Here is a 25614-nt window from a genome sequence, read left to right as displayed (position 1 = left end):
TGAACTCTGAAATTTGGGATAAAAGGTAGAGAGATCAGGGCTAGGATGATGTAGCTTGGGAACACAGCATCGGTTTAGCATGCACAAGGCCCTAGTTTAGATGCCCAGCGCTGCAAAAAGAAACAGGATGAAAGTATCTAGAGTGCATTCTTTTGTTGAATGTATCAGTAGTTCTTTCCTTTTAAAATTGCCAATTTAGGGGCTGGAGATTTAGCTCAATGGCATAAGTGCCTGCCTTGCAAGCAGGCAGTTGTGAGTTTGATCCCCGGTACTGATAAAAAGGAAAAAGAAAAAAAAAAAATTTGCCAACTTTCTTTTGTATGAATGCAGCCCAATTGCTTAGACATTCTCTTATTGAAGGGTATTTAGGCTAGGTCACTTCTGTTTTGGGACTGTTGTACAGAAAGGTGCGATGGACTGTGTGTAGTGTGTGTGCACTCGCACACACCTGAGTGCACACTTGGTGCTGGGGATCAAACCCAGGGCCACACGCGTGGCGAGCACTGCTTTGGACATTTTTGTGTACATTTCTGTGGAACTGATTTTCATTTCTCCTGGATAAATACAGTAGTAGGGTATAATTGGTGGGTAAATTATTATTTAGAAATCTCTCCAAAGATAGTACCTTTTACATTCCTCCCAGTAATAATGTATCAGTCTAGTCCACATTCTTGTCAATTTTCTATGTTGTCAGTCTTTTTTATTTTAGCTAGTCTTTTTTTTTTAATTCACTTACCAGTCCAATTACAGGATGACCAAATATTGTATTTTTGTTAATTTTTATAATAGAAAATATAAAATGACAGTTTCATCAAAATTTATTCAATAAATATTCTGTGTATTATATATCTTAAAACATTCGATACACAACACAACTTTACAATATGGACAGTAGTGTCTGGTCTCTTTCTGAATTTTTTGCATTATTGTCTTTCTTCAAATAACACACCTCACACTTTTGTGTTGGCCATTCCTTTTTTTCTGTGGGTGGTATAAATTCAGTAACTGCCCACTAAACACAATGCTGACGACGTCAGTGTGAATGACTGGTTGGTGTTTCGCTATCCCATATTTTTTAATTATTTGGTCTATTAGACCTAATCTCAATTGTAAATGACTTTAGAATGCCTTTGTTTTGAACAACAAATGAGTTTCATATTGTTTGGTCCAGAAGGTGCATAAGTATTTTGTAATATTTTTTGACATCTGCCCCAGTGACACTCAGGATAGGTAGTAAGCAAACAAATACGCTGCTCAAGTAACAGTCAGGGTAAATGTTGAGTGGTAAAGTCCTGGGGGTTGAACCCAGGCTCTTTGCACTGAGTTACATCCTTAGCTTCTTTTTTTGTTTTGAGACAAGGTCTCACTAAGTCATCGAAGAGCTCAAAATTGTGATCCACTTGCCTTAGCCTCCCAGAGTTGCTGGGTTATTTTAGCTATTCTGATAGAGGTGTTGTGTTGTAGTAACTCACTGTTGTCATTTGTGTTTTCTCTGTAACACTGATCAGTAGTTTCATGGAGATATATATATATATATATATATATACATATATATATATATATATATATATATATATATATATATACATATTTGAGTTTTAGGGGTTTTTTTTTGGTATTGTACTGGAGATGGAACCTAGGGCTAGGCAAGTGTTCTACCACTGAACTACATCCCCATCCCTTTTTATTTTATTTTATTTTAAAGCCTACAGCACCCGGTATTCCCAGGCAGTCTCCCATCCAAGCACTAACCAGACCTGGCCCTGCTTAGCTTGAGATCAGACATCGGGCGTGTTCAGGGTGGTATGGCCGTAGACTATCACTTTTTATTTTCATGGTTTTCCTAAATTCAGTCTAGCCTTGAACTTGCAATCTTTCTGCCTCAGTTTCCTGAATGGCTGTGCTCAGCTTGGTTATAGCTTTTGTGCTGCATCCAGCATGGCTCTTGAAACTCCGGAGGGAGGACAGTGAAGGATGAAGAACAAAGCCAAGAGTCAAGATGCATAAAGCTGTCAGGTGGAGCCTCTCCTGATGGGAGAAAGGTCTGCCCAACAACTGCTGTGTGTTTACTTATACAATCGGCATAAGAAGCTGTTCACGGAGAATTTCAAGGGAAGGGTAGGATTCAGAACGGAAGAACATCACGCCTTGGTGGTTGCACAGGGAACAAGAGAGCAGTTACTTGTGTTATCTCGGGAAGGCCTAGTCACTCAGTGCGCATCAGCTCTGCGCTGCATACGCTCCTCACGGGCCCTGCCAATCTCCTGAGAGGCAGTGACTTATCCTAGATACCGAGCTAGGGACGGCATCGCCCTCAACACTTTTATATTTGGGTCTGCAATCCATCTCTAATTACTTACTGTGCTTGGGATAAGGGATACTGTGAGGGTCAAGGCTTATCTGCACATGGATATTCAGGTGTTCCAACAGTTTATTGCACTCTACCCAAATCTTCTGAAGAGTCTTAAATCTAAAGACAAATATATTAAATCTGTGCCCTTCACTGCTTACCATTTTACCATGTTTGCTTTATCTGTGTAGGCTTTTATTCTATACTATTTCAAAGAATAGACATGACTTTTTATTCCTGTACGTTTTAGCAAGCAATTCCTAAGGACATTTTCCAACATAGCCATGATACTGTCACCACCTTTAAGAACTACTTCTAATATTAAGAACACCTTCAATAGTACGAACTTAAAATGTCTTTTTGCTTGATGGTATCCTGCCATGAATCGTATTAAACCTTGTCTGTCTGGGGAGAACTTACATCCTGATTACACTGACTCTTCCAACTAATCACCTCGGTATTTCTCTTCATTTAGTGCTCCATGCCAGATACTACTGCAATGGCAAGCAGAAACACTGAAATGACACCCAGAATTTGGAGGCACATTTACATCAGATGGATGTTGACTGGGAGTCAACTGACCCTCAAAGTCAGACCCTGAAGGCTCAGGGAGGGGTTTTCTGAGGTTGCAAGCAAGAAGCAGAGTATGTGGCTCTTTAATTGGTTCTTACAGTAGTGACCAGCTATGCATCAGAAAGACCAGCCATTTCTAGGAGACACCAGTAATAGGAACTGTAACAGGAACTGAGGTAAACTGGAGGTTACCTGGGCAATTAACAGACTGGCTTGGGGTATTTTCTGTTATACTAGATTGTCTTTGTACACTCAAACTTACTTCATAGAATGTTGACTGAGTTGGTAAAATAGAAATGTTTCCAAATAAAGAAAATAACATTATTTTAGAAAATATTTTTATTTAAAATTAAACTTTATTCAAACTGACATACAATAGTGTACCTGTGTAAAGTGTACACTTGATAAGTTTTGTTATATGCAAACACCCATGAAACTAGACAATAGCTAGGAGAGTGAACAGGCCCACTACCCACAAAAGCCCCCTCAAACCCATTTGTTGTCTGCCTCTCTGCCTAGGCAATGCTGGTCTGCTTTCTGTAATCACATGAATTTGCAGTTTCTGGACTTTTATAGAAATAGAATTATAGCCTGTAGTTTCTTTTTTTTTTTTTTCTTTGTCTTTTTCCTTTTTATCGGTACCGGGGATCGAACTCACAACTACCTGCTTGCAAGGCAGGCGCTTATGCCGCTGAGCTAAATCTCCAGCCCCCTATTTTTAGAAAATGTATTCAGATATAATTTCAATACAGTAAAGTTCACCTTTTTTTTTTTTGGTCTTTTTCCTTTTTATCGGTACTGGGGATCGAACTCACGACTGCCTGCTTGCAAGGCAGGTGTTTATGCCGCTGAGCTAAATCCCCAGCCCCAAAGTTCACCTTTTAAGAAAAACTTCAAGACAAGGTCTCACTATGTAGTTCAGGCTGGCCTTGAATTTGTATTGCATCAGTCTTGTAAGCACTAAAATTACAGGTGTGAGCCACCTCACCAGGCATCTAAAATTCACTTGTTTTACATGCACATACTGATCAGAGCTCTACAGGGAACTAGTACAAATTGTGTGTGTTTAGAGAAATGAGAGAAGGGAAGGAAAAAAAGAAGGGCAGGAGGAAGAGAGACAGAGAGGGGGGAGAGAGAAGGAAAGAGACAATCAGAAATTAATTTTAAAGAGCTGGTTCATACACTGGTAGGACTAGAAAGTCTGAAATGTGTAGAGCAGACCGGCAGGCTGGCGACTCACACAGGAGTTAAGCATTGAGGTAGAATTTCTTCTTTTTCTGGAACTGGTTATTTTTTCCCCTGGGAATTTATTTTTTACTTAAAACAGACCATGTTCACAGCAACAATAAAGACCTACATAGCCAATGGAAATCCTGCAAAGTGAGCTCAGTACCATATTGGAGTGAAACCAGAAAGAGACAAAAGAAACATTCAGTGCTTAGAATTAAACTTTTTTCTCTTTTCTATTACCTTTTCATATAAGGGAAACTATATGGTGTTCCAGCTTACTTAACATTATGATCTTAAGGTGCATTCATTTTTTAACAAATGCCTCAATTTTTCTTAATGGAAAGTAGTCCTCCATTGTGCCTAGTACCATACTGTCTTTATCCATTCATCTGCTGATGGGCAAGACTTAGCTATTATGAACACACTGCTACAAACATGGGTACACGTACATTACTGTCGTGTGACACTCAAAAGGGGAAGAGTGCGATGAGATTTGTAGTTTTAGTTATTTGAGGAATCTCTACACTGATTTCAAAGTGGTTGTATCACTATTGTATCTTACAAACAGTGGTGTTCCTTTTTCCCCATAGCCCACCAACATTTGTTACTGATTTCTTGATGGCAGCCATTCTTTTCTGGAGTGACATGGAATTTTAGTATTGTTTTAATTTCCATTTTTTGAGTGGCTGGTGATGCTACCTGAACATTTTTTTCATGTACGTATTGCCCATTGTATTTCCTCATCTGAGAAATACCAATTTATTTCAGAAGCCCAGGTGTTTTTTTGTTTTGTTTTGTTTTGAGACAGCAGGGTCTTGTTATGTAGTCTAGGTTGGCTTGTGGCGATCCTCCCCACACAGCCTCCCAAGTGCTGGGATTATAGGTATGCATCTTTAAATCTTGGAAGTCTACATTTTTTGAGTTATTTATATATTCTAGGTATCAGCCCTTTGTCTGAGGAGTATCTGACAAAAATTTGTCCCATTCTGTAGGTTCTCTTTACTCTACTGATGGTTTCTTTTTTTTTAAGTGCTGGGGATTGAACTCACGACCTTGCGCTTGCCAGGCAGGCGCTTATACCACTGAGCTAAATCCCCAATCCTATTGGTTTCTTTTGCTGTGCATTTTGCTGTATTATTTTTAGTATATAAGAATCACTAAATTTTATGATAAATACCTGGCTTGAGAATGAATCTGCTTTCCAGCCTACTTATAATTTTAAGATAGGGGAGTACTTAAAATTACAAAAATAGTCAGGGATTTAGCTTAGTAGCTCAAGCACTTGCCTGCTGAGTGTAATGTCATGAGTTTGATCCCTGGTACCAAAGGAGGGAAAATTTACCAAAATGAACTAGAACAAGAAATTTAATTTCTTTATTATACAAGAGAAAGATATTCCTGGAATTTGTAAGAATGGAAAATTTTAATTTTATATAATTTTATTTTAAAAAACATTTAAGGAAATAATACATTAATTTTGTAAAGTATCACCATAATATTCTGAAAAGTACAAAATTCAAATGCCTAAATTTTATATTCTCCCCCAAAAAATAATGCAAAAGGAAAACCCCCAGTAATTACAAATATGTATATTTTATTAAAAAAAACAAACCACCTCCATTTATCATAGGAATTAATGAGAATACAAATGGTGGATGAATTATGACTGAATTTCATACCCTAATGGGTCAAGTCCTTGGTCCAGAAGCATGAGAGAGGATTCCCTTAACTTCTGCAGCAATTTCTTTAGTTCTTGCTTAGAAAATACCTGATATTTAAAAAGAAAAAAATTAGTGAGAAAAAGAAAGCTATGTTACCTAATCAATCAGATTAATTTAAAATAAGAAATCCACTGTAAGGTTTATCTGGCCAGAAGCTAGTGTATTAATTAGAGTGGGTCAGGACCTCAGGGGTATGTCCCAGAGTCAGTCTGTACACATATTTGGGGCTGGAGGAAGCACAACACTAAAACTATACTATTAGTTTCAGAAAATCCAAGAACAACTTAAAATATAAGCATGCCTTCACAAACTAAAACATTAGCACAGTGTATGCCATGACTGAACTCACGGCCACTGATGCTGTGGACTCACCAGGTAGAGTTTGTGGCGCTCGGAGGACACCATGTCTGCCAACTGCAGGCACTCCTGGTACTGACCCGTGGTGTGCAGTATGGTGTGAAGCAGAAAACACAGTCTTGGCAGACAAAGCTTCCTCAGTAAGACCATCTGATGTGTCCTTTCATGGTCTTCCTCTGGATCCTACCAAGAGACATCAAGTATTTTGACAATTTTAAGCTAATTTTTTTTCTACCCTATTTTAAAAGAAGAATGAAATTATAACTTCCTTTGTATAATTAAAATAATAACAACACCTGCCACCCTGTAAAATGAAACTGAAGCTAGGCATGGTAGCCTGTAGTCCTAGCATTCAGGAGGATGAAGCAGGAGGATCCTTCCAAGTTTCAGACCAATCTGGCTACCAAGTGAGTTGTAAACAAATAACCTTAAAAAACAAACAAACAAACCTATAGATTTGAATAATACAGTTAATGAATGAGTAAATGAGAGAAGCGATACGTAAGGATAACTTCATGTGAAGAAATCAATTAGGTTTTTTTATGGTGGTGCAGAGGATTGAACCTCAGGCCTTGTGCATGCTAGGGAAGTGCTCTGTCATTGAACTGGATCCCCGGGCCAATAATTAGTATTTCTAAGTATACATGGATCTTTCTAAAAGATCATGTGGACAGCTGGCTGTAATGGTGCATGCTTGTAATTCTAGCACTCAGGGAGGCTGAGGTAGGAATATACAGAGCTGGAGGCTAACCTGGGCTACAAGGGAAGTGAAGACCAGTGTGGAGTACTAAACAGACTGTCTATTGAGAGACAGAACATCAAAAAACAGACAGTGTTCGTGGTTTCTTTGTTTTAGGTATGAATGATACACATAGCTTACCTCTCGGACATCTACCATCCACCCTCCATCAACAAACAACAAGACATTGTACATTTTCTCCTTGACATCAGCTGTTAGGGCATCCAAATGTCCCTTCCAAATATCATAGTCCATCTGCAAAACAAATATAAGAGCAGACCTAATGGACAAAAATCAACAGATGATGTATTTTTAGACCCTAACCACCATACCTCTTTGGCTGTCTCTAGAATTAAACCCCCAAGGGCTCCAGTATGATAAGTAAATGCTCTACCCCACAGCTATATCCCCAGTCTCATAATGTATTCTTAATGTACAGACAGAATATATAGATGGAATATAGTTCTTAAGAGGTGGGCTGGGCATGGGAGTGTATGCCTGTAATCCCAGCACTTGGAAGGCTGAGGTAGGAGAATCCCCTTGAGTTCAAGGCCAGCCTGGGCTACACAGTGAGATTGTCTCAAAAAAACCAAAAAACAAAATAAGCAAACAAAAGAAATGTTACAGCAATTAAAGAAAAAAAATGAATTGGTATTTTAATTGGTCAAATATAAAACTAATTATCAACAGACAAAAGTTACACCAATAATGAAATGTTAATTATAAACAAATATTTATGTTACCTGAAGGTATTTTTCAGTACCTACAGAAAGGTAACTAAACAGGTAGCTTCTTTTCCAAAGCAGAACATTAACAAGATGCTCTCCTGTTATAATCCGACTATAACTGGCAAAAAGAATGACCTCTTTAAAAACTAGTATACATTTATAAAATGCAATAACCTCATCCCAGATCCACATTCAACTTACTTCATATTTCTTTTCTTTATGTTCATAAGCTACTTGTTCAGTAAAACTTGGCTGGGACATCAAAGTAGGTTTTTGTGGAGCTGCATTCATATGGTTAAACCACTCAGTAAAGGTTTCATGGGCTTCCTACAATGCAAATCAAAAAAATTTTTTACTTTTCTTCAATGAAAGCTCTTAAAAGATTTGATTCTTAAAAATAATTTTGCAGCATCAAGAAACAAAACCGTTCAGTATTTATCTTTTGTGTGTGGGCACATGTGTACACACATATACACAAATTGTTGTATATAAATGTCTTATTAAATGAGAAACACCAGCAAAAGTACATACACTGTTTTCTGGCATCTTCTTCAGCCTTGGCATCTCAATCACATATTTCTCTTGATAGTAATCACTCTATAAAGTGTATGTGTTCACTTATCTATCTTCTTCATTAGCCCACTGTATTTCAATAAGATGGAATGTTATTCACAAATTTAGCCCTATTATTTAGCCTCATAATTACTTGTTTGTGGAATACATTTTATTTTATTTTTGTCTTTTTCGTTTTTTATCAGTACCAGGGATCGAACTCATGACCACCTGCTTGCAAGGCAGGTGCTTATGCCACTGAGCTTAAATCCCCAGCCTCGAGTGGAATACATTTTAAGTATACTGTTAATTTTAACTGTAACAAATCTAAATAGCTTGGCTTTCTCAGTATTGTTAACAGCCAGAAAAAAGGTTGAGAAAAGTTTTCATATCTAAGATTTAAATTCCATTCATCACCTAGGCTTTGTTAAATTTTATTTATTAGTCTTATGTTGGTAGTACATAATGTTTACAATCCTTGCTGGGAAGTTGGTACATGCATCTAACACATGTTAATTTCTTTTCTCATTCCCTTTCCTTCCCTTCTCTCTGTCTCTCTTTGATCCCCTTTACTTTCCATTCCTTGAGTGGAGTCAGCCCATGTGTAATACATCCTAATTCCTTTTCATCCCTTCTCCTTCCCTCCCTTCCCTCTCTGTCTCTACATCACTTATCTTTCTGAGAATCTACCTCTATCTTCCTACTTCCTAGTATCTTTTATTTTGCTCTTTATTTTTCCTCTGGGTTTCTCATGTAAGACAAACCATGGGATATTTAAGTTGTGTTCCTGATTTACTTCACTTAATCAAAGATGTATCAATTTTCCAACAACGACTCAAGTTTATCCTCCTTTACAGCATAACTTTATAACTTGCTTAGGTGGTCATGGAGTCATAGTTTCGTCTGTTTGTGGATTACCTTCATAACAGTCAAAAGGGAGACAGGAGAATCAACTGTTGCTTCTAGAAGCAAGTTCCAACTCTCAGAGGGAATCAGAAAATCATCATGAAGACTGGTTTTCTTCATAGACTCACCAAATAAGCTCTAATGCACAAATGTTCTCTGACAGCATTATCAATTTCGGCAGGAAGTGAATTGTGGGTTCCCCTTTCCTCCCACAGATTATAGATTTCTGCTATAGAATCCCGAGGAATTTTCACAAATACTTCTTTTGCAGCTTCATGTTTTTTTAATGCTATGAAAAAAGGATATATAATTTTCAGTATACGAACTTCTATGCAATGGTTTCTTAAGGAATCAGATCATTAGTTTACAACTTTTACAGTGAGCTATAACTATTTCAGCTCCCAAAGTACTGCTCTTTTTTTTTTTTTCTTTTTCATTTTTATCGGTACCGGGGATCGAACTCACGACCACCTGCTTGCAAGGCAGGTGCTTATGCCGCTGAGCTAAATCCCCAGCCCCCAAAGTACTGCTCTTAAAGATCTTAAGTGATCTTTCCACCCAATATGCCGGCTCTTTGCTTATCTCTATGTGATAGTAACACAGAAGGGCACACACGTAGTTATTTTCACACACTTCTTTTTTTTTTTTTGTCTTTTTCCTTTTTACTGGTACCAGGGATCGAACTCACGACTGCCTGCTTGCAAGGCAGGTGCTTATGCCGCTGAGCTAAATCCCCAGCCCCTCACTTCTTTTTTTTTGTCTTTTTCCTTTTTATCAGTACTGGAGATCGAACTCACGAGTGTCTGCTTACAAGGCAGGCGCTTATGCTGCTGAGCTAAATCCCCAGCCGCACACTTCTTTTTTTTTAAAGACAAAGTCTCACTATGTAGTTCAGGTTGGTCCTGAACTCACTATATAGCACAGGCTGGCCTTGAACTCTCAGCAATCCTCTTGTCTCAGCCTCCTGCTTTTGTATCTTAAAGAAAGCAACTGTACTTTTCAAAGTCTGAGAGCCACGATTATATATCAATTTATGAAGATCATGCCAATTCACTGTTAAGCAGACTGTTTCATAATATCATGCTTACTGCATCAATATCTGGTATTCTCCCTGTAAACTTCAGTGAAACAAGAAACAAAATTCAAAAGTAGATGGATCTGAACAAGGAACATAAAGATATAGCACACCTAGGAATTTCCTCATTATTGCATTGCCTTGTTTCAGTGCTTCTGACCTCTGTGCTGGGTCAAATAACAACCAGTCAATGACATCGATTTTCACACGGTCCTCCTATTCATTCAAAAGGGAAAAAAGAAAAAAAGCATCAATTTTGTTTCCTTTTAAAATATTCTGCAAATTAGTAAAACTAGTATACCTGCACTTCTGGTGAGCAACATGTCCCCTCCAGTATACAAAAGAATTTAATGTTCCTTAATTTAATTTCCTGTGTAACAGCTATTAAAATATAGAAAAACTCCCTGGACTATGAATCTGTATATGCCGTATGTTCTTATACCTTACCCATGTGAGGGATTATTTTCTGGTGGGGCTGGGGACTGAACCAAGAGCCTTATACATGGCAGTGACCAGTGTTCCGTCACTAAGCTACATCCCCCACTCAACCATGTGATAATTTTTTTTTTTTTTTAATTTTTATCGGTACCAGGGATTGAACTCAGGACTGCTTGCTTGCAAGGCAGGTGCTTATGCCGCTGAGCTAAATCCCCAGCCCCAACCATGTGATAATTTTAAAAGCAGCACTCTAGAAGCGTTTTCTTTCTTAGCCATAACTTCGCTTTCTTTCTGAAAACAGAAGTTAGTGATTGAAAAAGTGTATAGAATAATCTGATGAACAAAAAGCCAATGCTCAGGTGGGTGTGGTGGCACATGCCTGTAATCCCAGCATTTAGGAGACTGAGGCAGGAGGATCACTGTGAGTTTGAGGCCAGCCTGACGTATATAAGTGAGTTCAAGGCCAGCCTGCACTACATAGCAAGACCCTATATCAAAAACCCCCCAAAACAAAAAAAAAACCAAAAACACATTAAAAAAACCCATCCAAAAAGCCAATGCTGAGATTATTAGAAAAGTTTCTTTTAATGTTTTTGTAATGCTGCCACTATAAATAATCCTTTACATAAGACCTTAAATTTACTGCCAAGTTTTCTAATTTAAAAGGATTGAGCAGGCTGGGCATGGCAGCACATGCCCGTAATTCCAGTGTTTGGGAGGCTGAGGCAGGAGGATCACCATGAGTTTGAGGCCAGTCTGGGCAACATAGTGAGTTCAAGGCCAGCCTGAACCATGTAACAAGACTCTGTCTCAAAAACAAAAACAAACAAAACAAATACAAATACAAGGCTTGTGCTGACCAAAAAAAAAAAAAAAAAAAAAAAAAAGTTCTTTTAAAAAAAATTAAAAGAGGGGCTGGGGATTTAGCTCAGTGGGCATAAGCGCCTGCCTTGCAAGCAGGCAGTCATGAGTTCAATCCCTGGTACCGATAAAAAGGAAAAAGACCAAAAAAAAAGATAGAAGTGAGTGTATTTTATTAGAAGTTCACCAAGGGACAAAATAAAGGAAAACTGAAGTTTACCTTTCACCTGAAATTACCTGAGTAGTGTCGCTGTCCTGGTCTGGGCTCAAGTCATGAGGACTAAATTCACCATTATTTTTCTTTCGAATATTCTCAACTACTGTTTTTGTTATTGTTGCAACGTCCAAATCTAAAACATTTTTGAAAGAACAACAACAAAAAAAAAAACCCAACAACAATCACTGATACTAATATTCTTTGAATAGTTAAATGATTTAGTAAATCTGCAGTAACAGTTTTGCTTTTTTTTGGCAGGGCTAGAGATCAAAGCCAGGCCTCATACTAGGTAAGTATTCTACCAGTGAGCCACATCCCCAGCACCTGGAACAATAATTCTTAAAAAATCAAATATGTAAAATCTGAAAGTTTTATGAAATAAAATGCCAAAATTAAAAAATATCTTACATGACTTACAGCATGTTATTTTATTCCTAAAACTTTGATGAATATTTTATTCTTTTTCATCCCCCTCTCAACAGAAATAAGATTTAACTTAAAGAAAAAATATTCTAAGAGTCAAAATGAAAATCTGCTTCCAAAGGTCCATAGATGAAATCTCAGCCATTTTTACCTGCTTCCCGAGCCAGCTCCAGAGAAATATGGCGATGTTCAAATTCTGTGACACTTTCCAAAAATAAGGCATACTGAGCAACAGCAAGGTCTTGAGGCAGATGACAGCAGTAAAATGCTATGAGATGTGTATTCCCCTCATCTATTAAAAGCTGAAAATGGAAAAAATCAAAGTAGGTTAATTATACAGTAAGTCTTAGAATAAACAGTGCTTTTGTTTCATTTAGTGGGCAGTGCTGGGAACTGAACCCAAAGTTACTAAAATGTAGTTAGGGCAATTCAAAGATCCCTGATGGATGAGTTTCTGGTCATTGGGTATTAAAATAACACCACTCTGAGTTAAAATAGTAAAAAAAGAATCAAGATCTAGTTTCTTAAAGTTTACCTGTATGTATGTCTTTAAAACTTCAACTGAAACTTCTTCCTTCACAGGGGAAAAAACATAATTCAATTATAATAAACAACTGCTTACATGTGCCACATAATACAATTTCCAATAAAAATTCTGCTTTAAATCATTTAATAACTTTAATATATCCTATTAAGTAATGACTGTACACCAAGCAAAGCTCATATACTGCCAGATTTCACCTTACCATAACTCTGTGGGTACTTCGTACTTTAGAGTAAGAAGCAAAGACCAAGTTTTTTTTTCTTAAGTCCACAGCTGAAGGTGCTACAAGGATGTGAACTCAAAGGTCTTACACCAAAGCTCAAGCTTGACTATTGTACTGTCACTTCTATATGAACTCTTGACAAAAATAATATCCAACATTTATGAAAAAAGGGAACTAAGAGGAAAAAGAAAAGTTTGGACTCACAAAGAACTTAGTCTGGCTCAGCTAGCTTAGCTGCTTGATCTGAATTTTGTTTGTTTGTTTTTGAGGATACAGTTCTTAAAAGTCAGAAACCTTATATTCTGTGGCCAACCAAGCCTAGAAGCCTAATGGTCTCTCACAATGACCATACTCATCACCATCTGCAGAGAACATCAACAAAACCATGTGCTTCCTTGATGATCCCTAAATAGCATCAAATACATTGTTACATTGTTTGTTTTTATTTACTTTGGTCTGTAATCCCAGAGTGCGGAAAAACAAAATGAGATGAGTCATGAAGCGGAGAAGATGACCAGGGAGTTTGCTTCTGCTTTTAGAAAGCCATCTGCTGAACTCATCCATCAAACCTATAAGCCATTAAAGCAAAGAATAACATCAGATAAACATTACCAAGAATATGAAGTGTGATCAAAGAATATGGCGAATACACTAAAAGACACTATCAATAACCTCTTTTGAAACAGTCCCTCTCAACTTATCCCATCGCTTTTGCCACTTCCTGAAGCAGTCCTGGAATTCCTGTAGTGTCCAGCTGCCATGTTGCAGCTGCTTTGATGCCCCAGACTGATTCAACATGTTTACCTCTGGTGATGGGTTTTGACTTTGAGAAACAGCCAAAAGTCACACAGTTCCCATCCAGGGAATACAGTGGGCATTATGAGCACAATGTAATGTTTTTATTTGACATAAAATGCCATAAACATTCGGTCAGTGTGGCATGATTAAAAAATAATACTGCATGTTTAAATAAAAGTATATAGCTGGGGGTTTAGCTCAGCGGCATAAGCACCTGCCTTGCAAGCAGGCGGTCGTGAGTTCGATCCCCGGTACCGATAAAAATGAAAAAGACAAAAAAAAAAAAAAAAAAAAAAAAGTATATAGACACACTGCTATTAAGTTTCCTCAAAACATTTTCCCACACTTTGAACACAGGTATCCCATCCTCATTAGCAATGTGCCTTTTCTTGTAATAAGGTTTTTTTTAGAGGGGGTCAGAGGCTCAGACAGTCTTGCTTTATAGGTCAGGTTGGCCTTGAACTATGCAGATTAGGTTTGCCCTGACCACTCAGGGATTCTCCTGCCTTGGCTTCCCAAGTGCTGGGATTACGGTGTGCACCACCATGTCTGGCAAGCTTTTAAAATTTAAATATACACCATATTTTTTGATCACTCCTTCCATTTACCTCATTCTTCTAGTGCTGTTAAGTCAATGTCTCACTGTTAAAAGCCATTATATAACTACATCTCTTAAACAGATTCTGGGTTAAATTAAAACTTTAATAACAAATAAAAAGCTACATCCAAATAAGTGGTATCTGTAAAACTTAGAAGCGTGGTAACTCGTGCATTGCTTTTACAAAAATTACTGTATGAAAATGAAGAACTCAAATTAAAATAAAACCATAGCTTACCATCAATGTTTCCCAGGATAAGGAATTTTTGAACAATATGGTAATGTTCTTGATTCTCTTCCAGAACTCTCTGAAAAAATTTTTTTACATTTTCTGTAAGTCTTCTGTAGTGATTCTGGAGTATGTACTCACTGTTTAAGTAAAAATCTCAAACTTTTGAAGGGACATGTATTAAGTAAGAAATGAAAGGTCTCAGAAAGTCCAATAAAAAAGATGGGAAAGATATTGTCTTCAAAATGTACTCAAGGTTTACAAATTCAGGACTGAACAATATCTTTGAAAGTAGAGAACTATTATATAGCAGTTTAATCTCTAGGAATATTAGTAACTATTACTCTTTATGTTCTATTTAACTTGTCACAACATGGTAGAACACCAAAAGAGGAACCTATATGAATTAAGTAAAATAAATTATAAGATTTCTTTCAAGAGAAGCAGCAGTAGTAGAAACCATTCTCTTAGGTATTTTCTTCTGCACACCATTGAATAATGAATCAAAATAGTCAGGTAAAGAGCAGAGAAAATCATTTACAGAGAAAATCGTTTACAAGTGCATGCATGAGGCTTTTCTGTAAAGTAACTCCTCTCTCTCATGCTGAGGACTGAATGCAAGGCTTGGCATTGAGTTACATTATGAATTCTTATTTTACTCTGAGGCTAAACTTAAATTTGCAATCCTCCTGTTTCCAGAGTGCTGGGATTACAGGCATGTGTCACCAATCCTGGCTTAAATTATTTTAAAGAAATATTATTTTTTAAAAAAAACATTGGATTGCTGGGGATTTAGCTCAGTGGCACAAGCATGTGTCTGGCCAGCACAAGGCTGTGAGTTCAATTCCCAGTACAAAAAAAAATAAAGATTATTTGGAGGGTTAAGAAAAAAACCTTAATTCTCCACTTAATATTTAAATTTTCAGGAAATGGGGTTAAATGCAGCATATGCATATATTTGGATGAAGCCAATCCTAAACCAAAGAATAACGAATCTTTTGCATAATTTCCTATCTTTTAAAGAATGTTTCTAGCCAGGCATGGTGACGCATGCCTGTAATCACAGCACTTGGGAGGCTGAGGCAGGAGGATCACTGAGTCTGAGACCATAACTTAACCAAGTAGTAAGTTCAAGGCCAGCCTGAACTACATGGTGAGAGGCTGTCTCAAAAAAAGACATGTCTTCAATTTTGATAAAAGGCAAAGGAAAGAAGGGAAAGGGGAACAAAGCTTCACAAATCAGTTAGGGCACAACACAGTAACCTTACTCTACATTTACTAACAAGTTTATATCTACATTTACCTTTTTATCAGTAGCTTGAAGTTCTTCAAAAACCTTTTCTAAGGTCCAACTTCAAAAGAATAAAACAGAAAAGGATAGAATATTAACAATATGAAAAAAGGCAGTGAAATAAAACTTCCAGGAGCATACCACAAATCACTATGACTAAAAACAAACCAACACACTCACTTTGCTTCTAAATACTCTCTCGGGAGTTCTTCAGTTTCATTCTGGGGCATCACTGACAGCCGGATCTCCTGCTCCACCAGACTGTCCACCATCACTCGGAAGTAGGCCCATACAGTGTCTTCCCAGGTGTCACAGACAGGAAGAAGCTTTGTTCCATTCCAAATAGAAACAGACACATTCAAGGAAAAGGAAAAGCAACTGTATCCATTGATATGGACAATATAGTCACCATACTGATAGAAACATTGCAGCTTTAAATAAAACTATACTATTAACTTCCTTTTCTCCCATTTGTAAGCTGTTTGGACTACTAGGATTTTTTCCATACCAAATTCACAACCACACCAATTTTGTTTGCTGACACAAGATGGCATTTTAACTGATTATAGGATTCCTCAAAACAGTTGTCAAATGTAGAAGGTAGGAGAGGCTATAAGAAACATACACACTATGTAAAATAATCTGAGGAGTCACTGTCTCTTGGTACTTTTCTAGATATAGTCTTGGGTATTAGAAGTCATCAGTAACTGTGGGTTGCAATTAAACTGACAATATTTAGTGAGAAATTAAAGTCTCATTTCATTAAAACATCATGCATGTATGGAATATAACACATTAAATAACTACTGTTTCATAATTATCTCTATCATTGCTACTTTTATTTACTTTATGTTTTTGTCTTTTTTGAAATAGGATTTCACTATATAGTTCAGGCTGGCCTTGAACTCACTTTGTAGTCCAGGCTGGTCTCAAACTTGCAATGATCCTTCTGCCTCAGCCTCCCAAAGTGCTGGGATTACAGGCATGCGACACCATGCCCGGCCATCATTGCTACCTTTAGAACGCAGCTTAAATTTGGAAGGCTTTTACATATTAGAATATTTTATGCATCTGATTTTAATCTACAGAAAAATATTAAAAGATTGCATACCTGTTTGAGATTCCCACTTAAAGCTGCATAAATTGCTCTCTCATATTTATTAAAATGTTCCTAAAATACAATAAAAATAAACAGATTTGAAATACTTTTTTATTAGTATGTTAATTTTCCTCCTAATCTGGAATTTTCCTATTTCTTATTTTTTTGTGGGGGAGAAGGGTACCAGGAATCTAACTCAGGACCTGTGCTTGCCAGGCAAGTGCTATGCCACTGAAGGATATACCCTGGCCCTATTTCTTCTAGATATAATCTACTTTGTGAGTTTCTAAACTTTAGAGAAAGATTTAGTAATAGGAACCTTTTATGTTGATGAAATAATAGTGAAATCTTCAGGAAAAGTCCAACATTTTAATTTCTTCCATAGGGTGAAAGCAAACCCAACTCTAACAGATGTTCTGATTATACTGTGTGGCTGAATAACTCTGATAGGCTCCTAATTACTTTTAGCTCTTACAATTTAAAAGTCTGTTTTCCATGTGGGCTATCTCTAAAACACTGCTGCAATGGGCCTTCAAAGTTTTGCAACCCTTGTGACACCCAATTCTACAAGCAAAATTTAGGGCTTTTTCAAGGTGAAGTGCCAAATTGACTGTAGTGTTTATGTGATTGTCTCACAGAAATAAAATTGTACTAGCATTTTTATTGATTGTTTAAAAATCTTTTTATGTATCACTGATGAAGGTTTTTTTTTTTCTTTTATTTTTGCAGTATTAAGGATTGACCCCACTGGGGTTCTACTCTTGAAATATGCTCTTGGTCCTCTGTATTCTTTAAGACAGGATCTTGCTAAGCTTTCCAGGCTGGGCTTGAACTTGTAAAACTTCTGCCTCAACCTCCAAGTAGCTGTGTTACAGGTATGCACCAGCATGGCTGACTCACTGAGGAAATTTTTAGGGACTGTTCTCGTAACTTTATCTTTTCATAAACCCTGTGGATTTTTTTTCTAGTGTGTGCGTGCGTGCAATTTGCATGTTGTACTGAGTTTTAGGAATGTATGTGCTGTGTCCCTACAGAACTGACAATACAATATTTCTTTTAATAAGCCATCGACTTGGCAGATCTACCATTCCTTGAGTCTCCCTGCCTACAAATCCTGCCTAGAATTCCTTCCTTTGTTCTCATTCCCAACAACCTAAATGCTTCTGATTTAAGAAGTTCTATTCAACCATCACCCCTAGGAAGCTAGCTTCAAGTTTTTATCCATTTTTTTCTAAACTTATTTGGTACATCCTTTATATTTTGGGCTTGTATCAATGTTTGATTCTTAGTATTTGGTGTCTCAAATTCTGATAAGTAGTTAAGACTATTTCTCAACTTCTTCAGAACTTCTCTGAAAACAGAACTTTAGTTTCATGCTACTCTGAACATTTCATAGCTCCTTGCTAGGTCTTCACTTAACCTGGAGTAAAAATTAGTGACAGTGAATGTTATTTATCTTACATCTTCTGCCATTCTCCAGCAACTAATTTTCCAAATGCGTCGATATGGATTCCCTTCAACAGGTTCTAATTCTGCTCCTATTTCTATAAAACAATAAAATAAATATATTTTTAAATGACATTTTTAATCATGTCTAAAAAGAAAAGTATAGTTCATATAGAATAGCATTTGGAATGAAATGCCTTTCTCCGATCTCTCAGAATAAACTCAAACATACCTCCATTAATATTAGGGTCATGGTATAGTTTCCAGCCTTCCAGTGTTGCAGCTCTCCATGCCTGACCACAACGTTTACAGAGACGCTGTGCCTGTAGGAACAAGAAAGATGTCACTGCCCGTGTAGTACTGAAAAGTACTTGTGCCCTGGAGTAGAGCATAACTTATATATGACAAGATTAGATCATCTGTGGCATCAGTGTTAGAGTATGTAGACAACTAGTAACATTCCACTTTACCAGTGTGTGCATTTATGTGGTCTCTGCCTCTGCTGTTAGTATTGAGGCAATTCCTTTTCTCTTGGATTTTAGCCTTACCTGTGGGTTCTCATGGTGCCTACCAGCATTTAATTCTGCTAGAAACAAAGAGGGTTAAAGAGGTTGATGCCCTGAATTTACTAGAAGTATTATAAAACCATTGTTAACTGCTATTATGACAAGGGTGTTATTGCCCATTTAGCACACTGACAATTGTTTCTTACATTCAAATTGACCAAGAAGAAATATGAACGCCAACACAGCTTTCAAGTTCCTAAACAGTATCAGCTAGAGTAGATTTATTTTAAACTTTTATTTTCAAAGCTAAGGATTGAACTCATCATACTGGATCATACTACCAGTCCTTTTTATTTTTGAGACAGGGTGTAAAATTATCTAGGGTGGGCCTGAACTTGGGATCCTCTTGCTTTAGTCTCCCAGAATACCTGAACTAATGGCATGAGCTACCATATGTAGCTTATTTTAAACCTAAAAATCAGAAGTACAGTAGTATACATTTGTAATCACAGTATTGTGGGAGGTTGAGGCAGGAGGATCACAAGTTTGAGTTAGCCTGGACAATTTAATAAGGCCCTGCTTCAAAATTAAAAATTTTCTAAAAGGCTGGGGATATAGCAAAGACCCTGGGTTCCATTCCCAGTACTTTAAAAAAAACTCTCAGCAGTGTACATGACAAGACTATTCTGATGGTATGCAATATAATACAGAGAAGCAAAGTGTGACTTGTTAAAGAGTTCTCTAATAATTAGAGCCAAGCAAACTAAAGGGCACTGTTCTCTAAAGCAGTGTGTATCTCATCACTGGAAACATTCAGTGAGGAAGACAGACCCAGAAATACCATCAGTGAGATTACCCCACTGAAGAAGCACATTAAGTAGCCACAAAGATCTCTTTCAACTTAAAGAGTCTATGGCTTTTCGAAATTGGACAAGAATGGTATTACGTGCTTTACCTCATCTGTCATTCCAGCACGGATTAGAGTGAAGAGATATTTAAGTAATCGAATTTCATCTTCTCTATCCAGATCATCAAGGGGCATTTTCTGTCTTATGGGAGCATCAGGATCCTGTAAAAAAAATAAAAAAATAAAAATCAACTATTAATGCAGTGTTGGAGATCACACCCAGGGCATTGCATATTCTAGGCAAGCACTCTGCCTGAGTTACTCCCCCAGCTCTGTACCTACATACACTTTATGCATTATCATGGGATGATATACAGAAATAAACTTCTTTATAATTTAGTTCAGTAAAGGGAATGAAAGTGTCACAGATGTCCCAAGTTCCTCTAGCACATAATGGCACAAGACTGGCTCAGGTAAGGAGGATACCACTAGTGCAGCCCCAAGCAGCCGACACAAGGCACCTCACTATCATGGCACTTACATGGCCAGGGCAACTTGAAATAATTACACCTAGATGGTAGTCAAACAAGAAAGACTGAAGGAATCTATGCTGTGACTAGAAAGTGCCTTTGTAAGAACATAGAGTCTATTACGTACGTAAAATACAACAATGTCCAATTTAAAAAAATCTACAGATTTATAATAAACAAAAATTCCCTAAATGACTATTTCTACCTACTCCCATCCATGTGCTTTTAAACATTTAATGTACTACACTCTCCTCATTTCAGAAGCAAATAGCACACATGTGCTACATGCTAAAATTTGAACAAAAAATTATTCAAATGTGACTTATTCCAGATGTTACTAAAAGTATGGCAGTATAAATATCAAGTCAGAAAATGAAATACATAGTAGGTCAACTGGCCACTTTCACAAAGATTTTACAGATACATTCAATTTTGGAACAGTTTCTCTGGCAAAAAGGAAATCACCACTTTCCAGCCACTAAGAGTAAATGATTTTCAGTTATTGCTTGGTACAAGTAATTTAGCTATAATTTAGTTCAGTATCTTCTGGTAGTTTCTAGACAATTTTTATCACAAACCATTTTTGCTATCGAGTTTTACAAACTTTTTCACTTCTTATTGTAAACATGTACATCTACCAATCACAAAGCTCTATTCCTTTACTTCCGAGAGTTTGGCACGTGTTCTTTTCAAACCCACTGTATTCCTATCACTTCTATTCCACAGTAACTCTTCTAACTCTACAAGAACTCACAAGCATGTATTTTAAGCATCATTTTCTAAAAAAACTGTCATAGGTTACTATGTTATAATTAAAGAATCAAATCTTACCATGAGACCAAAACTGATTTGTTTTAAATGCTACTGCGTACACTTTCTGCATTTTCTTTTACAATTTATAAGTAATGGGTAAGTTCAAATACATTTCATCATTCAAATGCAACTTAGTTGTTTTAGAATAAATTGTTAGTATGTGTAAACCACAATAAGGATCCAAAAGAAGAAAAATTCTTAACCTTAAAAAGAAAAAAAAAAAAAATCAACTTAACTTTTGAAAACAACTTTCATTTCCAAGAATACTCACCAATTCAGTGACAAGAGGACGGGCACTTCCTATGGAAGAAGCTAGCTGCCGTTGTTTTAAACTGTGGAGGGTATTTTCCCTAGAAGAAAAGTACCAACAATTTTAAAAGGGACAATTTCAATGGGCCTATTAAAAAAATCAAGTCAAAATCAGCAAACAGATGACAAAATTAGAAAAAAAAAATGCAAAAATCCATCAGAAAATAGCAGTTTAAAATGACTAATGATGTTGAACACTTTTTCATGTCTTTACTGGACATTTATTGTATCTGCTTTTATGTTTAAGTCTCTGCTCTTTTTGCTGGTTAGCTTCCTACTACTAAATCGTAGTTATTTATCAATTCTGTGGTCTATTACGTTTCTACCCATCTGTGGCTTGCTCTCCTTTTTCTTAATGGTGTTTTTTAATCCTAAGTTTTTCATGTTTCTGTTTTCTGATAAAGGGTCACAATATGTAGCCATGGCTGGACTCAACTCTTGAGTCTCCTGCCTCATCCTTCTGACTGCTGGGATTATGGGTTTGTGCCACCACACTTGGCAGAGAAGTTTTTGATTTTCATTTAGTCAGCCTCCCCCCACCCCAAGGGCATATCTGGAGGTTCTAGCCAGGGAGTGTAGCTACTGCTGTACTCCTTATGAGGAAATGGCCCTCTATTGCAGATGGTCCTCTTCTACCTTCAGGAGGGATGCACACTGAGCGGACAGACAGGAAGGGGATACCTAGCAGATTAGCTGAACCAACCCTAGTGATCAAGGATGGCAGAGGTCACAGCCAGATTGCCTTCACATCCAACTTTTTTTCCTTGATCACTGCTTTCTGTAAACTAAGTGACATGTACCTATCTCCAAAGTTACAAAGATATATTCCTATGTTTTTCATCTAAAGAATTACAGGGGCCAGGGATTTAGCTCAGCACCCTAAGCATCTACCTGGCAAGCGTGAGTTGTAAATTTGATCCCCCCAAAAAACAAAAAAACAAACCAAAATAAAAAAATACCCAAAGAATTTCGGGTATACGCTTTACATTGAAGACTGTGTTCATCTTGGATTGTTGGGTACAGTGTGAGAAAGCTGTTGAGGCTAATCTTTCTTTGCACAGAGAGTATACCTCTGCAGTTTATTGAAAGGACATTTCATTTCCCAGTAGACTCTTTTGATATCTTAGCTGAAAATCCAGTCGTCACAAGAGTGGGTATGTTTTAAGGTTTGCCATTCTGAAACATCGGTAAATTATTATTATTATTATTATTTTTGTCTTTTTTGAGACAGGGTCTCAATAAACAGGTGAAGCTGACCTTAAGCTCAGTTTATAGTCCTGGCTGGTCTTGAACTTCCAATGATCCTCCTGCCTCAGACTCCTGAGTGCTGGGATTACATGTGTGCACCACCACACCTGACTAACACTGATATGTAACCACAGAATGTGGGAGACAGAAGGATGGCGGGTTTGAGGCCAGCATCAATTATATAGCAAGATAGTGTCCCAAAAAAAAAAAAAAAAAAAAAAGAACAAAAACACCAAAAAAACTGAAAAACCACATGACTAGCTAAACAAAAGTTGCAAAAACCTTAACAGGTTTTTGAGTCTCATACCATCGGCTGTCTTCAGTCTCACGTTCCACTCTTCTTTTCCCTGCTGTGTTCACATCAGCCTCCACATGTACATACTTTACCTTTCCAGAGTCTTTGTGGCTTCTGTTCCTGATCAGAACACTCTTCCCCCAGATTTCAGTACAATTTACCTACTTCATTCTTGTTTTTTCCCCCTTTAATTTCACTGTTTTACCTAAGCTAAACTTGAACTCTTGGCTTCAAATGATCCTCCTGTCTCAGCCTCAGTAGCAGGGACTAGTCATGTATAACTCATGCCCAGCCTTCTTTATTTCTTTGGGGTTGGTTTTGTTTCTTGAGGCAGGATCTTGCTATGTAGCCTAGGCTAGCCTCAAAACTTGAAGTGATCCTCCTGCCTCAGCTTCCCAACTGCTGATATTATAGGTGTATGTCACCAGGCCCAGCCCTTATTTCTTAAAAGCCTCTTTGTGCTCATAACTTCTTTAGAAAAGCATTCCTTGATCACCTCTTCTACTTACAACATATTCACTGTCATCTTGTATCCATTAACTCTATTTTCCCCCAAAGCTCTTAATCACAATTTGCCATTCTACAAAGGCAAAGCCATTATCTGTTTTGTTCACAATTTGAACAAACTAAAAACTGAGTAAATTTTTATTGAAGATGAATGAAAAAATAAACATTAAGTGACTACAAGTATAAAAGTGCAGTGACTTACCAATATACTGATTTTGCATAAAATTCAATATTATCAGAAAAATCCCCAATTTCTTCTTTGGCAATACTCTCCAACCAATCTACCACCATCTAGGAGGAAAAAGATTAGCATTAACTATGAACATTTGATTTATAAATGGTATTCTTATCCTTTGTCCCACCTTTTTTTTTTTTTTTTTTTTTTTTTTCTTTTTCCTTTTTATCGGTACTGGGGATCGAACTCACGACTGTCTGCTTACAAGGCAGGCGCTTATGCCGCTGAGCTAAATCCCCAGCCCCGCACCTTTTTTTTTTGTATTTTATTTTTTGGTATGAGGGATTGAATCCAGGGCTTTTACACTGAGCTACATTCTCAGCTCATTTATAAATTTTTATTTTGAGACAGAGTCTTGCTATGTTGCCCAGAGTAGGCTTGAACTTACAGCTCTTGCCTCAGCCTTCCAAGTAGCGAGGGAAGGTTACATGCAAGAGTCACTACACCTGGCTTTCAGTTTCTGACTTAAAAATATCAAGTAATAATTTTTCAACCACTATTCTTACATTTTTAAGACAAATATCATGGTGAAAGAATAAAAACACAGTTTTGGACAGGCTATTCCCAAGGCTATCACTTAAAAATTAAGGAACAATTTTCCAAATTCAAATTACAAAATTTCTAATTTTAACTATAAACAAATGGATCAAGCTGAAATTAAGAAAACATTTTAAATTTTATTTTTTAAATTAAAAAAAAGCTTCGATACTTATATCTTTTCTCCATTTTTTTTTTTTTGTTAAAGACTGGGTCTTGCTATGTACCCCATGCTGGCCTCAAACTTGCTGCAGTCCTCCTCAGTGCAAGCATCAGGAGTGAGTCAACATACCCTGGTTCTCCGTGATTAAACCAAACAATAATAAAGTATTCTAGACATACCTGACACTGTCGGACAAGTGACTCTCTCTGAAACAGGGCTTCCACAAACGTTTTTTCACTAGCATTAGCAGCCTATTATAGAAATTATTTCAAGGAGAAAAAAACAAAAACAAAACAAGATGTTCTAAGAATATTATTTTCAAAACAAAAGTAAAAAGCAATCAAATAATCATCTATACAGATGTTATACTACAGTAAATCTGTGTATTTACTTCTGAAAAATATTTATGAATTTCAGATGTCAAGATTAATGTGCAGGTGTTCTTATATTTTAATTTGTTACCTTGGAATTTAAAATTTTATTTCCCTATGGCTGATGTGTCAGGGAACATAAATACAAAATTAAATTTGAAAAAGAAGTACAACACAAGGGTTTTAAGACTTTTGGTGACATGACAGAAATATTAACAAGTAACGTTAAGCTGTGTATCCAAAGGATGTGTTGTGACTACTTCAAGCATGGGCCAAACCTATGAACAACTTATTTTATTCAGGAGTTAAAGGAGAAAAGCAACTATTTTTATTTTCTTGGTACTAAGGATTGAACCCATGGCTACATCTATAGCCATGTTTTAAACTTTTTATTTTGAGACAGGGTCCCACTAAGTCACCAAGTTCCCAGGTTGGCTCAAACTTGCTATCCTACTGCCTCGGCCTCCAAGAGGGCTGGGATGATAGGCACGGACCACCAAGCCCAGCTAAACAGGCACTGCGTGCGTGCGCTGAATATCGAACCCAAAGCCTTGTGCATTCTAAGCAAGTGCTATTTCTGAGTTAGATCCCCAGACCCACATAAACTTCTTGACTAATGAAATATCACTTGATAAAGATATTTTCTCGATTAAAAAATGCATGACTATCTAATTTAAAAATCTAGCAATTACTATAAAGTGAAATACCGTCTTTAATGTCTAGAAGACCAAAAGAGGAATCCCTCCTACTATTTAACTTTTAGAATATCCTACCTAACATAATACAGCTACAAAGATTAAAGAAGTTATAGTAAGTACAAAAAAAGAATCAAAGCCATCATTATTTGTAGAGAAC

The 25614-nt window shown here is 36.9% G+C and overlaps 1 protein-coding gene across 4 annotated transcripts in view; it reads right to left on the bottom strand.

Annotated features, from left to right (window-relative positions):
- Window positions 1–5726: 5726 nt before the first annotated feature.
- Window positions 5727–25614, bottom strand: part of Nup107 (nucleoporin 107) — a 36947-nt gene continuing 17059 nt past the window's right edge. For all 4 annotated transcript variants that reach the window (XM_063255106.1, XM_063255108.1, XM_063255109.1 and 1 more), the window contains 20 exons: window positions 24568–24639; window positions 23656–23744; window positions 21366–21444; window positions 19860–19973; window positions 18631–18721; window positions 18414–18496; window positions 16965–17024; window positions 16034–16179; window positions 15866–15914; window positions 14572–14641; window positions 13388–13506; window positions 12706–12744; window positions 12322–12472; window positions 11768–11880; window positions 10345–10447; window positions 9285–9445; window positions 7900–8025; window positions 7112–7225; window positions 6247–6414; window positions 5727–5921 (listed from right to left, as the gene is read on the bottom strand). In XM_063255106.1, coding sequence (XP_063111176.1) covers window positions 5814–5921; window positions 6247–6414; window positions 7112–7225; window positions 7900–8025; window positions 9285–9445; window positions 10345–10447; window positions 11768–11880; window positions 12322–12472; window positions 12706–12744; window positions 13388–13506; window positions 14572–14641; window positions 15866–15914; window positions 16034–16179; window positions 16965–17024; window positions 18414–18496; window positions 18631–18721; window positions 19860–19973; window positions 21366–21444; window positions 23656–23744; window positions 24568–24639 — 2055 coding nt within the window. In that variant the 3' untranslated portion in view covers window positions 5727–5813. The remainder of the gene's footprint in view (window positions 5922–6246; window positions 6415–7111; window positions 7226–7899; window positions 8026–9284; window positions 9446–10344; window positions 10448–11767; window positions 11881–12321; window positions 12473–12705; window positions 12745–13387; window positions 13507–14571; window positions 14642–15865; window positions 15915–16033; window positions 16180–16964; window positions 17025–18413; window positions 18497–18630; window positions 18722–19859; window positions 19974–21365; window positions 21445–23655; window positions 23745–24567; window positions 24640–25614) is intronic.

This window comes from Cavia porcellus, unplaced genomic scaffold (genome assembly GCF_034190915.1).
Source record: "Cavia porcellus strain 051 isolate PalLab524CR breed Dunkin Hartley unplaced genomic scaffold, mCavPor4.1 scaffold_8, whole genome shotgun sequence".
Lineage (NCBI taxonomy): Eukaryota > Metazoa > Chordata > Mammalia > Rodentia > Caviidae > Cavia > Cavia porcellus.
Note: the sequence above shows the minus strand (reverse complement) of the source record. Positions and strands in the feature narration are given on the sequence as shown.